This window comes from Jaculus jaculus, chromosome 9 (assembly GCF_020740685.1).
Source record: "Jaculus jaculus isolate mJacJac1 chromosome 9, mJacJac1.mat.Y.cur, whole genome shotgun sequence".
Lineage (NCBI taxonomy): Eukaryota > Metazoa > Chordata > Mammalia > Rodentia > Dipodidae > Jaculus > Jaculus jaculus.
The window spans coordinates 133,676,765-133,693,023 of record NC_059110.1 but is presented as its reverse complement, the minus strand read 5'-3'; the positions used below and the strand labels follow the sequence as shown (position 1 = coordinate 133,693,023).

General features: G+C 42.6%; 1 protein-coding gene across 1 annotated transcript in view; it reads left to right on the top strand.

Moving 5' to 3' along the window:
- Nucleotides 1-15,878, top strand: part of LOC123463555 (leucine-rich repeat-containing protein 37A3-like) — a 32,609-nt gene extending 16,731 nt beyond the window's left edge. Inside the window, exons 10-15 of the mRNA XM_045159572.1 lie at nt 1,375-3,089; nt 4,188-4,292; nt 8,188-8,207; nt 13,421-13,466; nt 15,504-15,646; nt 15,800-15,878. Of these exons, the coding sequence (XP_045015507.1) occupies nt 1,375-3,089; nt 4,188-4,292; nt 8,188-8,207; nt 13,421-13,466; nt 15,504-15,646; nt 15,800-15,878 (2,108 nt within the window). The remainder of the gene's footprint in view (nt 1-1,374; nt 3,090-4,187; nt 4,293-8,187; nt 8,208-13,420; nt 13,467-15,503; nt 15,647-15,799) is intronic.
- Nucleotides 15,879-16,259: the final 381 nt, after the last annotated feature.

Here is a 16,259-nt window from a genome sequence, read left to right as displayed (position 1 = left end):
TGGGGTGCTGAGGAAGGACAGCCAACAGACTTTGCAAGCAAGCTCCTTTAACCACTTCGCCATCTTCCCAGCCCTGGAAATGTTAAAACGTTTAACTAATGATATAGTTGCTTTATTTTGCTCATGCATCTGTCCAGAGTAAAAGGCACTAAACTTCTGAACATCTACCATCTCCCTTGCTGAAAGTCAGGCTGTCAACTTTTCCTGCATGAATTAAACTGTACCTGTTCTATGCGCATAAGGACCGAGAGGAAGACACGGAAGAGGGAGGGGCTGATACTGGCCACAGGCGTGGACTGAGCTCTGCTTCCTGCTCTGCCTTCCAACGGCCACTGGTTCCTATAGCACAGTGCAGTTTGTCAGCTGGATTTGCATGCGTTAGGTCTCGAGTGCCCTCTGTCTTACACAGAGGGGATGGATTGGTTTTGTTTTGGAATTTGTTAAGAGAATAAGCGATGCTATTTTACTTGGACTTAGAGATTCTTCTAACTGGCAGCGCTGCCTGGATCTCCTACTGGAACGGAGGCTTGCGCAGGCCCGAGTGTCCAACTCTGGACTTGCTCCCCAGCGCAGCCTCTCTATCCACACAGCACTCAGGTGCTTTACAGGGTGTTTTTGTTTTTGTTGTTTTGTTTTAAAGCTGAGTGTGGCGGGTGATGCTTATAATCCCAGCTGCTAGAGGCTGAGGCAAGAGGATCAAAGTTCAAGGCCATCCTGGGCACCTTAGTCAGGTCAAGTTTCAAAACTTAAAAAAATACACAGTGCTGTGGATGTAGCTCAGTGGTAGGACCTATACTTAGCGTACATGAGGCCCAGGCTCCATTCTCAGTACCTCAAACAAAGTGTCATATATATATATGGATTATTAGCACTAACCTCATTCTAAAATGTGACCATTCCATACACAGATAGCTTGAATACCAGAGATTTGGGGCAAATAATAGCACTTTTCTACCTTTGTAAGCACAATAGTGCTTATTTTTCAATCAAGTGTTTTGGACTTTTGTTGTTGTTGTTGTTGTTTCTTTTGTTGTTTTAGAGGTAGGGTTTTGCCCTAGCCCAGGCCTGGATTTTTTCTCCTAAGAAGACTGTCCATCATGGTCACCTGTGGTCTTACTAACAAGAGGGCAGGGCTCACTGAAGACATAAAGGGAGGGAGCCTTGTGTGCCCGTGTCTGGGTGTGGATGGAGGGTTCTCTGCATAGCAGGTGTGCACAGGAACTCCAGATGTGTGTGCCCCCTTGTGCATCTGGCTAACATGGGTCCTGGGGAATCAAGCCAGGGTTCTTAGGCTTCACAGGCAAGGGTTTAGCACTAAGCCATCTCTCCAGCCCCCAGACATCGTTTCTAAAAGCAGTCTCTTCTTCTCGACAGTTGAAGGAGCGTCCATAGGCGACCCGGAAGGAGCGTTCATGAAGGCGCTGCAGGCCCGGAGGGAGAGGACCAGCACCGAGCTGACGATTGAAGCACGCTGGGATTATTTTGACCAAAATGGTAGCAACTTTTTAGGCCTTAGTAATGAAAACCTAAATTTTGAAGACGAAAGTGATATTATTAACTCACTGAACTACATTTTGCGGTATTTCACTGAGGGAAATCTGGAAGATGTTGCATCTGTGTTGTTGCCATTCATCAAACTACTGTTTTCAGATGCTGAAAAATTAAATAATATCCCAGATTCTGTAAAAGGGGATATGAAAACTTCCCTTAAGTCCAATTCTAAAAAATTTGCTTATGAAAATAACTTGAATAAGCTGTATTTGCTGGAGAAGTTGATAGATGCAGATATCCAGGAAAAAATTGATGAAGTTAAAAGCATGCACCAGACTCGGCTTTTAGGCCCCAAATTTAAAAGGCAAACCTTTGCTAGGGAATTGGCCGCCTCCCAGGAAGAAGCAAACAGCCTAGGAGAAATTGAGAACCAGGAGAAAGGACGCCAGAGGGGACAGAGAGTCCACGAGACGCCCGGAAGCACACAGGCAAGGCACCCCAAGACAGCGAGGAGAAAGAGCCGCTGGGGGACACCGAGGGCCCAGCCACCCGAGGAGAGCGCTGAGGGCGACCAGGGGCAGCTCTGGGGTCCAGCCTCCATGGAGCCGGGGCGGCGGGAGCCGGGGCAGGAGCCCTCGAAGTCCGTGGACAGCTCCTTCCTAGCTGAGCCCTCGTTGACAACGGAATACGAGGCGGCACTCTCTTCCTCCCCAGCACAGTACTGGCTCAGCCTGGATTCCAAACCCACCCCTGAAAAATTGCTACCTGATTTCATTAACAAAAAGAAAGACTTAACTGATACCATTTTCGTTTTGGAAGATGCAAGTGCTATGGTTAGAGGTATGGTGAATGCTAAACCAGTCTTACAATCTGCAAAAAAGCATCAAGACTTAAGAAAGAAAAAGTCACATCAGATAGTTGCAGAGAGGCCTCCGGCGCCTGCAGTAAGGAGCCTCATAAATTCCCTACCCCGAGGGGCTTTGTCATCTTCAGGAGACCTGAGTTCTCTGGCAAACCCTTTTCCAGAAATATATACTCTTGCAGATCCTTCCACAGAAAGCGCCTCTGTGGAAAATCAGACTGCAGCAAGTACTTTTGAAGGAACTGTTTCAACCACTGCTGTACCAGAAGAAACTGAACCAGAAAATACAAACTTTGAGAATCCTTATGGAGAGGCCCCGCTGAATACACTTAAGATTACTCCACCCGATAAACAAACTGGTGAGGCGCAGTGGGAACACCCCAGCATGACCACCGCTGCACCCGCCACAAGCCAGGACCTCCCGCAGTGGTCCGCAGGCGATCGGTTTGAAAGTGAGCTGTACGAGCAGATGCAGCCCCTCATCCCCAACAAGAACGTGAGGAAGCTGCTCGCTCACGTTGTCAGGATTATGAAGATGGACTGCTCCGAGACCCGCGTGCAGCAGCCCTGTGCCAGGCTCATGTCCGGAACAGGCCTCCTGATGAAGCTTCTCAGTGAGGAGCAAGAATTTACCATGTCCAAGGTCGACTGGGATACGGAGCAGTGGAAAACTGAGAACTACCTCAGTGAGAGCACAGAGGCCCAGAGTGGACCGAAGGAGCGTCAATCAAGTGAGGTGAGGACAGTGGCCTGACATGAGGCTCCAACTCTCCCATCACTGACGCTTTGTCATTGAAGCAAGAAGCTCAGGGGCTCCCAGGCCAAATACTGAGTTGCCCATAGACCTCTGTCCAAGACAGTGTTACCTCAGTTTGTTTCTAGATTTCCAGATTTAAAACTCCAATAAACTATAAAATGTTTATTTAATAAAAAGCAGGAAACACATTAGATATGGTGTATTAAGAACCTCCAAGTGAGGCTGTGGAGATTGCTTAGTTGGTAAGATGCTTACTGTGCCACCCTAAGGTTGTGGCATCAGGTTTCTGCACCTGTATAACAGCTGGGTAAGATGGCATGCACCTGAAAATCCAAGTACTGGGGAGCCGGTGGCAGGGAGGGTCCCTGGGGCTTGCTGGCTAGCTAGTATCGCTGAACTGATGAGCCCGAGGTTTAAAGAAAGACCCTGTCTCAGGCTAGACACAGTGGCTCACACCTGTCATCCCAGCATTCGGTAAGAGGATCACAGTGAGTCCACACCAACCTGGGCTACCGAGTGAGTTCTAGATCAGTCTGACCTAGCTTGAGAGGCTTCCTCAAAAATAAATGAATACATAATAAAAATAGTGATAGATAGACCCTGCCTCAAAAGGTGGAGAATAACTGAGCAAGACACCCAACATATCGGAAACACACACACACACACACACACACACCCCTAACAGCTACTCACATGGAAGAGATGTTTATAGGGTTTAGCTGCTGGGGTTGGTTGCTTTTTGTGCGTTTGCATGTTTTGTTGTTCATTTGCAACGCTGGGTCCTGAACCTGAACCCTTGCACACCCTATGCAAGGGCTCTCCCACAGAACTCCATCACCAGTCCTTCTCCTTCTTTATTCCTGAGTCAGGGTCTCACTATGTAGCCTGGGATGTCCTGAAACTCACCTTATGGCCCATGCTGGCCTCCAACTGATGCCAATCCTCATGCTTCAGTCTCTCAAGTTCTAGATTATACTCCTCAGCTGCCATGCCCAACTCCAGAATGGGTTTTGAGTAATTAGCTTTCATCCTTCATAGGAACTCAATTGTTTAACAAAAAATTCTATTTATTTTTAGATCATAAAAGAAGTCCCTGGACATGGCTATAAGAACAAGCTCATCTTGGCAATATCTGTGACCGCTGTAGTGACCATTTTGATTATAATTTTCTGTCTCATTGAGGTGAGGACATCAATTCCTTCAGGTTTCTAGAATGTTCTCTATTTATGAAATATATTTAGAACTCACAAAATGAAATTCATGTCACACCCCCTCTCTATAAAAAAGTGATTCTTGTGGCTGGAGAGAAGGCTCCATGGTTAAGAATGCTTCCTGAGCAAGTGTGAGGGTCAGGGGATGAGACCAGAGTTTTCTTTTCACCCATGTACATAAGCTGACTGTGGCCATGCACGTCTGTCACCCTAGTCCTTCATGGAGCAACAACCAGAGAATCACTGAGACTCATGAACCCACCTAAATTCCAGAAACCATGAAGAGATTCCCTCTCAAGAAAACAAGCACCTGGGCAATGAAGAGGGACCTTCCATGTTCTCCTGGGGACCCCCTGGGGGTGCACGTGCAGACACCACAGACACAACACACCACACCTGCTGCACATTAGGCCACAAATAAAAGGCAATTCACAAAAGGAGTGTGGAGGCTCACGTCTACAATCTCAGCACTCTGGAGGCTGAGGAAGGAGGATCACTGTAAGTTTGAGGCCAGGCTAAACTACAGACTGAGTTCCAGGTCAGTCTGGGCTTGAGTGAGACTGTGCTTCAAAAAGCCACAACAACAAAGGAATCAAAGGTAATTCTTTTTTTTTTTCTCAATTTTTATTAATATTTTCCATGATTATAAAAAGTATCCCATGGTAATACTCTCCTCCCCCCAACTTTCCCTTTTGAAATTCCATTCTCCATCATATACCCTCCCCATCTCAATCAGTCTCTCTTTTATTTTGATGTCATGGTCTTTTCCTCCTCTTCCGATGGTCTTGTGTAGGTAGTGTCAGGCACTATGAGGATATCCAGGCCATTTTATGTCTGGATGGAGCACGTTGTATGGAGTCCTACCCTTCCTCTGGCTCTTACATTCTTTCCGCCACCTCTTCCGCATTAGACCCTGAGCCTTGGAAGGTGTGATCAAGATGTTACTCAGTACTCCAGTCACTTCTTTCCAGCACTATGATACCTTCTGAGTCATCTCAAAGTCACTGCCATCTGAAAAGAGAAGATTCTCTATCCGAAGTGAGAGTAGCGTTAATATAAGGGTTTAAATAGTAAGAGAAGTGCTTACTGGGCAGTTTGATAAGCATAGTATATACATTTTTCCAGACATCAGCATATGTTACACCCCTACGGCTCATGACTACCCATTTTAAGTTTTCAGTATCAGGGATGTTTTCCCTCATGGAGTGGGCCTCCAGTCCAATTGGAAGGCAGTTGGTTTCCACCATGACAGACGTGCCACTATTGCACCCATTGGTTCATTTGGCCTGGCTGGCCAATTATAATGCTTCCAGTGTCCACTGTTGAGTATCTTCACTGGTGGTATCTCTTTCTCCCATTGAACTACATGTAGAATGGCTTCTTCCAGCTTTCTGTCAGCTGGTCTACATGGGGGAGGTTATCAGCTCAGTTCCAGCAGGATTTCTCAGTGGCCTTGCAGCCCAAGTATGTGAAGTCTTGAGCAGTAGGGTCTTACCATCTATTCCTGGTGGGAAACCAAGGGCCTCAGGAATGGCCTATAAGGTTTTGGGGGCATCAGGGACCTCCCTGGCCAACAACTCACTGGAGGTATCTCATCTCTGGCACTGAAAATTTTCTAACAACGATCTATGGCTCCTGAGTATTCCATTGTTCAAAACTGGAGGAGTCCATATGATTTATTTGCATACTCTTAGATTTTGATTTGCCCTCCCTCCACCTTTCCTTTACTCAATCTCTTCCCTTGACCTCACTTTGGGCCTTTTCACCCCCATTAATCTATTCTTCTACTTACATATATACAATACCAACCTATTAAGTACCCTCCTCCCTTCCTTTCTCTTCCCTTTATATATCCTTCTTAACTTAATGGCCTCTGCTACTGAGTTTTTTCCTTCTTACACAGAAGCCCAATCATCTGTAGCTAGGATCCACATATGAGGGAGAACATGTGGCGCTTGGCTTTCTAGGCCTGGGTTACCTCACTTAGTATAATCCTTTCCAGATCCATCCATTTTCCTGCAAATTTCATAACTTCATTTTTCTTTACCACTGAGTAGAACTTCATTATATAAATGTGCCACATCTTCATTATCCACTCATCAGTTGAGGGACATCTAAGCTGGTTCTATTTCCCAGCTATTATGAATTGAGCGGCAATAAACATGGTTGAGCATGTACTTCTATGGAAATGGGGTGAGTCCTTAGGATATATGCCTAGGAGTGCTATAGCTGGGTCATATGGTAGATCAGTTTTTAGCTGTCTTAGGAACCTCCACACTGATTTCCACAATGGCTGGACCAGATTGCATTACCACCAGCAATGTAGAAGGGTTCCTCTTTTTCCACATCCCCGCCAACATTTATGATCATTTGTTTTCATGATGGTGGCCAATCTGACAGGAGTGAGATGGAATCTCAATGTAGTTTTAATCTGCATTTCCCTGATGACTAGGGATGTAGAACATTTTTTTAGATGCTTATATGCCATCCATATTTCTTCTTTTGAGAACTCTCTATTTAGTTCCATAGCCCATTTTTAATTGGCTTGTTTGACTTATTATTTAACTTTTTGAGTTCTTTGTATATCCTAGATATTAATCCTCTATCAGATATATATCTGGCAAAGATTTTTTCCCATTCTGTAGGTTGCCTCTTTGCTTTATTCACAGTGTCCTTTGCAGTACAAAATTTTTGTAATTTCATGAGGTCCCAGTAGTTAATATGTGGTTTTATTGCCTGAGCAATTGGGGTTATATTCAGAAAGTCTTTGCCAAGACCAATATGTTGAAGGGTTTCCCCTACTTTTTCCTCTAGCAATTTCAGACTTTCGGGTCTGATATTAAGGTCTTTAGTCCATTTGGATTTAATTCTTGTGCATGGAGAGAGAGAAGAATCTATTTTCATCCTTCTATAGGTACATATCCAGTTTTCCCAGCACCATTTGCTGAAGAGGCTGTCTTTTCTCCAGTGAGTATTTTTGCCATTTTTATCGAATATCAGGTGGCTATAGCTACCTGGACTTATATCTGGGTCCTCTATTCTGTTCCATTGATCTACATATCTGCTTTTGTGCCAGTACCATGCTGTTTTTGTTACTATGGCTCTGTAGTATAGGTTAAAATCAGGTACGGTGATACCTCCTGACTTATTTTTTTTGCTCAGTATTATTTTAGATATTAGAGGTTTTTTTTTTATTCCAAATGAATTTTTGGATTGTTTTTTTCTATTTCTGTGAAGAATGCCTTTGGAATTTTGATGGGGATTGCATTAAATGTGTAGATTGTTTTTGGTAAGATTGCCATTTTCACAATATTGATTCTTCCAATCCAGGAACAAGGGATGTTTTTCCATTTCCTAGTGTCTTCTGCAATTTCTCATTTGAGTGTTTTATAGTTTTCATTGTAGAGATCCTTTACTTCCTTGGTTAGGTTTATTCCAAGGTACTTTATTTTCTTTGATGCAATTGTGAATGGGAGCAATTCTCTGATTTCATCCTCTGTATGTTTGTTGTTAGCATATATGAAGGCTACTGATTTCTGTGTATTTATTTTGTATCCTGCTACATGGCTGTAGGTGTTTATCAGCTCTAACAGTTTGCTGGTAGAGTTTTTAGGGTCCTTTATATATAGAATTCTGTCATCCACAAATAATGATAATTTGATTTCTTCCTTTCCAATTTGTATCCCTTTTTTGTGAGTCTCTTGCCTTATTGCTATGGCTAAGACTTCCAATACTATATTAAATAAAAGTGGGGGCAGTGGAAACCCTTGTCTTGTTCCTTATTTTAGTGGAAAAGCTTCCAGTTTTTCCCCATTTAGTAATATGTTGGCTGTAGGCTTGTCATAAACAGCCTTTATTATATTGAGATATGTTCTTTCTATTCCCAGTCTCTGTAGGACTTTTATCATGAAGGGATGTTGGATTTTGTCAAACGCTTTCTCTGTGTCTAATGAGATGATCATATGATTTTTGTCCTTCCGTCCATTTACATAATGTATTACATTTATTGATTTGCGTATGTTGAACCATCCCTGCATCTCTGGGATAAAGCCTACTTGGTCAGGGTGAATGATCTTTCTGATATATTCGTGTATTCTGTTTACCAATATTTTGTTGAGAATTTTTGCATCTATGTTCATGAGGGAGATTGGTCTGTAATTTTCTTTTTTTGTTCTATCTTTGCCTGGTTTTGGTATCGGGGTGATGCTGGCTTCATAGAAGGAATTTGGTAGTATTCCTTCTTTTTCTATTTTATGGAAAACCTTAAGAAGTTATGGTGTTAGTTCTTCCTTGAAGGTCTGGTAAAATTCAGCAGTGAATCCATCTGGGCCCGTGCTTTTTTTAGTTGGGAGATTTTTGATAACTGTTCGGATCTCCATGCTTGTTATAGGTCTATTTAAGTGATTAATCTCATCTTGATTTAATTTAGATAGGTCATATAAATCAAGGGAATCATCCATTTCTTTCATATTTTCATACTTTATGGAGTATATGCTTTTATAGTATGTCCCTATGATTATTTGAATTTCTCTGGCATCTGTTGTGATGTTACCTTTTTCATCCCTAATTTTATTAATTTATGTCTCTTCTCTCTTTCTTTTGGTCAGATTTGCTAAGGGTTTGTCAATCTTGTTTATCCTTTCAAAGAAACAACTCTTTGTTTCATTGATTCTTTGGATTGTTTTTTTTAGTTTCTATTTCATTAATTTCTGCCCTAATCTTTATTATTTCTTCCCATTTACTAATTTTTGGTTTGCCTTATTCTTTTTCCAAGGCTTTAAGGTGAAGCATTAGGTCATTTACTTGCAACCTTTCTAATTTCTTAATAAAGGCACTTAAGGCTATAAATTTACCTCTTAGGACTGCCTTCATTGTGTCCCAGAGGTTTTGGTATGTTGTGTTCTCATTATCGTTTGACTCTATAAACTTTTTTTCTTTTTTGATTTCTTCATTGACCCATTCAACATTTAGTAGAGTGTTGTTTAATTTCCATGATTTTGTGTATGCTCTATAGCCTTTCTTGCTATTGATTTGTAGTTTGATTCCATTGTGGTCAAGCAGAATGCAGGGAATTATTTCAATTATCCTGTATTTGTTAAGATTTTCTTTGTGTCCTAATATATGGTCTATTTTACAGAATGTTCCATGTGCTGCTGAAAAGAAAGTATATTCTGCAGCATTTGGATGAAAAGTCCTGTAGATATCTGTTAGGTCCATTCCTTCTATGACCTCATTTAGTCCACATGCCTCTCTATTTTTTCCTGGGATGACCTGTCAATTGATGAGAGTGGGGTGTTAAAGTCACCCACTACCACTGTGTTTGGTGTTATCTGTGACCTTAGTTCTAATAGTGTTTGTTTGATGAATTTGGGAGCCCCCATGTTAGGTGCATATATGTTTAGGATTGTAATGTCCTCCTGTTGGAGTGTGCCCTTAATATAAAGTGACCTTCCTTATCTTTCTTGACTAACGTTGGACTAAAGTCTACCTTGTCAGATATTAGGATAGTAACCCCTGCTTGTTTTCTAGGTCCATTTGCTTGAAACACCATCTTCTAACCTTTCACCCTAAGATAATGTCTATCCTTTGTAGAAAGGTGAGTTTCTTGGAGACAACAAATTGTAGGATCCTGCTTTTTAACCCAGTCTGCAAACCTATGTCTTTTCGTTGGGGCATTGAGGCCGTTGATATTGAGAGATATTATTGAAAGGTGTGTATTTATGTTCGCCATTTTTTGTAGTTCTTCTGGTTTTACCTTTGCTCTCTTGTGTTAACTAGTATTTGAGTATTGTTTGTTTTTTCCTGGTTCCTTATATGTGTGCTTTTCTTTTTCTTCAGCATGGAGGATTCTTTCCAGTATTTTCTGTAGAGCTGGTTTTGTCTTCAAATACTCCCTTTAGCTTGCTTTTGTCGTGGAATATCCTTATTTCCCCTCCATGCCCTTCTGGCTTTTAAAGATTGTGTTGAGTAATCTGCTATAATCCTGATAGGCTTGCCTTTTATAGGTAACTTGATTTTTCTCTCTGACTACTTTCAATATTTTTTCTTTGGTTTGTGTGTTTGGTAGTTTGATTATAATATGACGAGGAGAGGTTATTCCAGGTTTTGTCTGGCTGGTGTTCTAAAGGATTCCTATATTTGCATTGGTACCTCTTTCCCAATTTGGGAAAGTTTTCTTCTATGATTTTGTTGAAGACGCCTACTATGCCTTTGTAGTGAAATTCTTCTCCTATGCCCTGAATTCATATGTTTGATCTTTTCATAGTGTCCAGAATATCTTGAAATTCCCACTCATACTTTTCTATTAGTTTGTCTTTCTCTTTGTTGGACTGTATTAGATCTGCCACCTGGTCTTCTAGCTTAGATATTCTGTCCTCTCCTTCATCCATTCTACTGGTGAGATTTTCTACAGAGTTTTTTTTATTTCATTAACTGTGTTCTTCATTGCTAGTAGTTCTGACTGATTTTTCTTTATTATTTCTATTTCCTTATTTATGTCTAGTATTGACCTCTTTATTTCATTAAATTGGTGTCCTATGTTTTCTTTGATACCTTTGATTTCCTCTTTGACTTCTTTGAACATATTTATAATCATTCTTTTGAAATCTTTCTCAAGCATTTCCTCTAACTCATTCTCACTGGAGGTAATTTCTGATGTATTAACACTTTTTGGTGGATTTATATTGTCTTGATTTTTGGTTGTTTCTTGTGTTATAATGTATATATTTTTGCATCCTGGATTTAATGATTGGATTTTCTAGTTAGCTGGGTATTATTAGATGTATCAGACAATCTGATGTTATATATCTTCAGAGTAGGAGCTTAAGGCGTTAGGTGTGGCTCTCAAGACTCTCAGAGTATTTATCCATAAGTAGGTATTATGACAACCACATCCTCTAACTGTCCCTTAGGGTGTGTGGTGCCCCACCTACACCCTTAGTCCTGACAACAAGGAGGTTAAGATTTCTGATCTGTTGAGGGTTCCAAGTTAGCTTGTGACCAGGTGAGACCCTTCCCTGGTGTAATCCCAGTTACCTCTGCTCCTGCTTGGGTCCTGCTGTCGGTTCAAGTTGGCGTGGCCGGGTCCCTGGACCATTGCTCTGTTCGCTGGAGCTGGGCACTGGCGGTGGGGGAGGGGAGGCTGCTGATGCTACTCTAATTCTCTTGCTGGTCCACGTGTTCTTCTACTTTGTGATCTCCAAAGGTAATTCTTATAGCCTATGATACAGGACTCCTCATTGTTCTCACTGGTGTTAGTTTGAGACATGTCATCATATAGACCAGATTACCATAGAAGCTACTACATACTTTAGATGGGCCTTGGAGCTCTGCCACTATATCCCTAGTACTGGGACTATGGACATGTGACATCACTGCCAACAGTTATTGATATGTTTTAGTCCCCTAGAATCTGTTTCATTCATTTGTGCTAATACAAACTTTAAAAATCTTGTATTTGAATGGGAAAAATGTAATTTGTAGATCTATTTGGGAATTGAAACAACGTTCTAAAAACATGATCTCACTTCATTTCTTCTATTGCTTTCTTCCTTTTTTGTTTCCTTTTTTAATCTTTTTAATTTCGTGAGACAGGGTCTTAACTTTGTAACCTAGGTCATTCTGTCATTTCTTACTATGTCCTCTAGAAGAGTTTTATAATTTTTAAGAATTTTTTTTATTTATGAAGAGAAAGAAAGAGTCAGAGGGAGAGAGAAAGGAAGGGAGAATAGGTGCACTAGGGTCTCTTGCCATTGCAATGGACTCTAGATGCATGTGCCACTTTGTGCATCTGGCTTTACATGGACACTGGGGAACTGAATGTGGACTGAGGTTCCATCAGGCTTTGTAAGCAAACACCTTTAACCATTGAGCCATCTCTCTAGCTTATAGTTTTTGTATATAGAACATGCATATTTTTCATTTTGGTTTTTAAATGTTTTATTCATTTGTTTGCAAGTAGAAAGAGATAGACAGAAGAGAGACAGAGAGAATGGGCATGCCAGGGTCCCCAGTCACTGCAAACAAACCCCAGAAGCATGTGCCTCTTTGTGCATCTGGCTTTATGTGGGCACTGGGGAATCAAAAACCAGCCTTTCAGGCTTTGCAGGAAAGTGCCTTAACTGCTGAGCTATCTCCCTAGCTCTCTCTTTCTTTCTCCCTTTCTCTCTCTCTCTTTATTTTTTTATTTTTATTTTTGTGCATGGTCTCACTGTACCACAGGCTAATCTGAAACTCACTCTGTAGTTTAGGTTGGCTTAGAATTCATAGTGTTCATGCACTGCAGCCTCCCAAGTGCTAAGATTAAAACTGTGCCATCATGCCCAGCAAACTGCATATCTTTTGTTAACATTAGTCCCAGACACTTTATATATATGTTACCTGCCATTATAAGTAGGATCTTTGCTCCACTGTCCTGATTTATATTTGAGGTACAAAGAAAGCTATTGAGGTTGTATGTGATTCCTGCATTTTTTACCCGACACCACCTGGACTTCTCATGTTACTTCCACTAAGATTTTAGTTGGTCCTCTTGGGCTCCTGAGGTTGTCTGTCATCTCATGGGTAAACAAAACTTTCTCCTTCTGTTCCCAGCACTTATGCCCATTTCCTTACTGCATTGCATCATTGGGACCTCTTCCTTCTCTAGTTTTTTGTTTTGTTTTGTTTTTCAAGGTAGGGACTCTCTCTAGCCCAGGCTGACCTGAATTTACAATACAGTCTCTGGTTGGCCTTGAACTCACAGTGATCCTCCTACATCTGCCTCCCAACCATGTCCAGTTGAAAGAGAGAGAGAGCGAGAGCACAAATGGGCACACCTTGGTGCACATGGGCCTCCTCCTGCTGCAAACAAACATGTGCCACATGTTTGTGCATCTGGCTTTGGGTGGTTCTTGGGGAATTAATTGAACTCAGGTTATTAGTCTTTGCAGGCCAAGGGCCTTAACCACTGAGCCATCTCTCCAGCCCTTATTCTTGATTTTGAAACAAACCAATGCTGGCCAATACCTGTAATCAAGTTAAGAATATTCCTTCCTTTTTCCTTTTTAATGATTCAAAAAAAATTTTTTTTATTTATTTGAGAGCAACAGACAGAGAGAGAAAGGGGGAGAGAGAGAGAGAGAGAGAGAGAGAGAGAGAGAGAGAGAGAGAGAGAGAGAATGGGTGTGCCAGGGCTTCCAGCCACTGCAAATGAACTCCAGACGCGTGCACCCCCTTGTGCATCTGGCTTATGAGGGTCCTGGGGAATCAAGCCTCAAACTGGGGTCCTTAGACTTCACAGGCAAGCACTTAACCGCTAAGCCATCTCTCTAGCCCCCCTTTTAAGTGATTTTTAATAATATTTGCTGGATTTTGTCTGTAATTGTCAATACAATACATTAAATGTCAGCTGCATGTGACATCTAAGGTAGATAGAAGAGAATAATATCAGGGGAGACTCCTGGGCTCAAAATAGTTATCACCTCATGGTATAGGTCAGACTGAAAGTAAGTAAAAGGACTGAGCAAAGATTTGGAGAAGGCTTTCATTGTGATAATCATTGTTTTCTTCCAAAACAGATTTGTTCTCACAGAGGAGCAAGGACGGGCAATGAACAAAAATCCTCAGGGTAAATATGTGGTTGACTATCTTTCAAGGACAATCTGAGAACTTGGAACTCAAGAAACTCATCCATTTTAATCCCTCGTTTTACAGAGAGGGACCCTGCAGAGGCAGGAGGAATGTGATCTCCCTGGCGTACTTGGCTCCCCAAAGAGATGGAGGCTGCAGGGACTAGCATGGATGACTGGGATGTCACCAGCTCTCCAAGAGGGTGGAGGGGAAGAGGTTGGGCTGTGCCTGCTCCCGTGGTGGTGGCATCAGCCCTGGCCAGAGGCTGCTTGGAAGCTTGGGCAAGCCCAGAGTGTTAAGGGGCAGGACTGGTAGCAGGTGGATCCCATATGCACCCTTTCTCTGCAAAGGCAGGACACCCCACCTTCTTCTCATCCCAGGATCCCCTTCCCACCCCATTCTTTTCCTCTAGCAAACATCACAGGTATGAGCCGGAAGAGGCCCTAGACAGTAGTTTGTCTCTTTCTGTGATAATGAGGACATGGAGGAGGAGAAAGGAAATACGTTGCCCCTGGTCACACTCTAGGGTGTATCACAAAGAGAACTGTTCCCTGCTGGGCACTGGTCATTGGTGACACTGCTCAGGCTGTGGCTGCATCTTGGATCTCGAAGCAGTGCACATGCAGTGTGCTGATGTCAGTGGTCTCTGGAACAATCCACCCTGACTTTTCCTGTTGTTTGGATGCAGGTGGGAAGCTTGGGCTTGGTGCTGAGCACTCATTCTCGTCCTTTACTGCCTTTCTTTTCTTGTTGGAGGGGGAAAGGGTCTCCCACAGTATGTAGCTCAGGCTGGCCTGGAGCTCACTGTATAGCCCAGGCTGGTCTCAAACTCATGGCAACCCTCCTGCCTCGGCTTCCTGAGTGCTGGGATTATAGGCATGAGCCGCCATGCTGCTGTCACTTGTGTCCTTTATGTAGGTTCCACAGCTGCTCATGAGAGACAGCCTGCAGGGTGAAGTCTGTGAGCTAGGGACTTCACTGTGGGACTCAGGCACTGCTTCACGTGATTGTCCTTTAGGATCACGTGGCTAGACATTAGAAGCACCTGTCCCTCAGGCAGGATCATGAGTGTGAGATGCGGTCTGATGGGAACTGATGGGGAAACTCTGGAGAGAGCAAGACGCTTCTGTCCAAGATGGTTGTTTGGTTTACTTGAAGGGATAAGTGGGGCTGACAGTCCTGCCCATGTTGTCTCTGCTCAGTGCCAAGCCACACACATAGGACTCCCAGAGACATTGTGGGGCCCTTGGGACAGACTGGAGAGTTACTGCAAGCCCAGCAGGCATGGGATTGTCTCTAAGCCCCAGACTGGTGAGATTTTTGTCTCTGTGATTATAGACCAAGGCACAATTTTGTCCCAGTGAGAATAGAGATGTAATCTACAAGATCAGAAAAAGAAAAGAAAGGGACAATCACTAATTTTTTTCTGCCTGCGTTTTCCTCTCAGGGACTGGTTCACAATTCACGGTCAGAGCCTCCCAAGGGATGGGGAGAGTCAGGTAAGCCTGGGACTTGGCGCTGCGCTGGAGCAGGCAGGGCCAGCAGAATTAATGCCTCCCTCACTGTTTTCTAGGAAGGCCCTTACTGGATAAAGTGGCCACTGTGGCTCAAGGATATGCACAAGCCTCTCCATGCCACACGCAAGAAGAACATGGTCAAGAGTCTACGCGACAAGGACTCTTCTGAGGAAGATGAGATTTTTGTTACAAACACAGGGTAAGTGGCTGGGGGTGGTTTACAATTTTTAGCTGAAATGAGGCCTGAAGGACAAGGTCAGTTGTTCCTGTTCAGTTTACAAGTCTTACTGCTTCTCAGCCTTTTGGCCATGATCAAGAGCAGTTTATAAGTTTTGGCCTTGTTCTCTTACAGGGAGCTCACTGAAGTCACCGTAGACACGCCGGAAGGACCATCAAGCCCTAATGAAAGTAAAGAGGTGGTGTCAGACTGACTCCATCTTTATGTTTAAATTCCCCTTTTATTTTTCCACCATATTTTAAAAAATAAATAGACTATAAATAAATAAAAATTACTACTTATGCACTTGTTCTCAATGTTTATGTTGTGTGTGTACCCATGCATGTGTGGTATATGCACATGTGTGTTCAGCTGTATATACCTCATGTTCATGCCAGTGAAAGCCTATGTTCTTCTCAATCATTCTTCCACATTAGTTTTTTCAGATGGGACCTCACCCTCTATCATTCTTACACACACATACACACACACACTCACATGCACATGCACATACAAATAAATAAAATTTTTTCCAAAAAAAATTAAATGTATTAAACAGGATCAATTTTATATTTGAGTATTTATTAATATAATT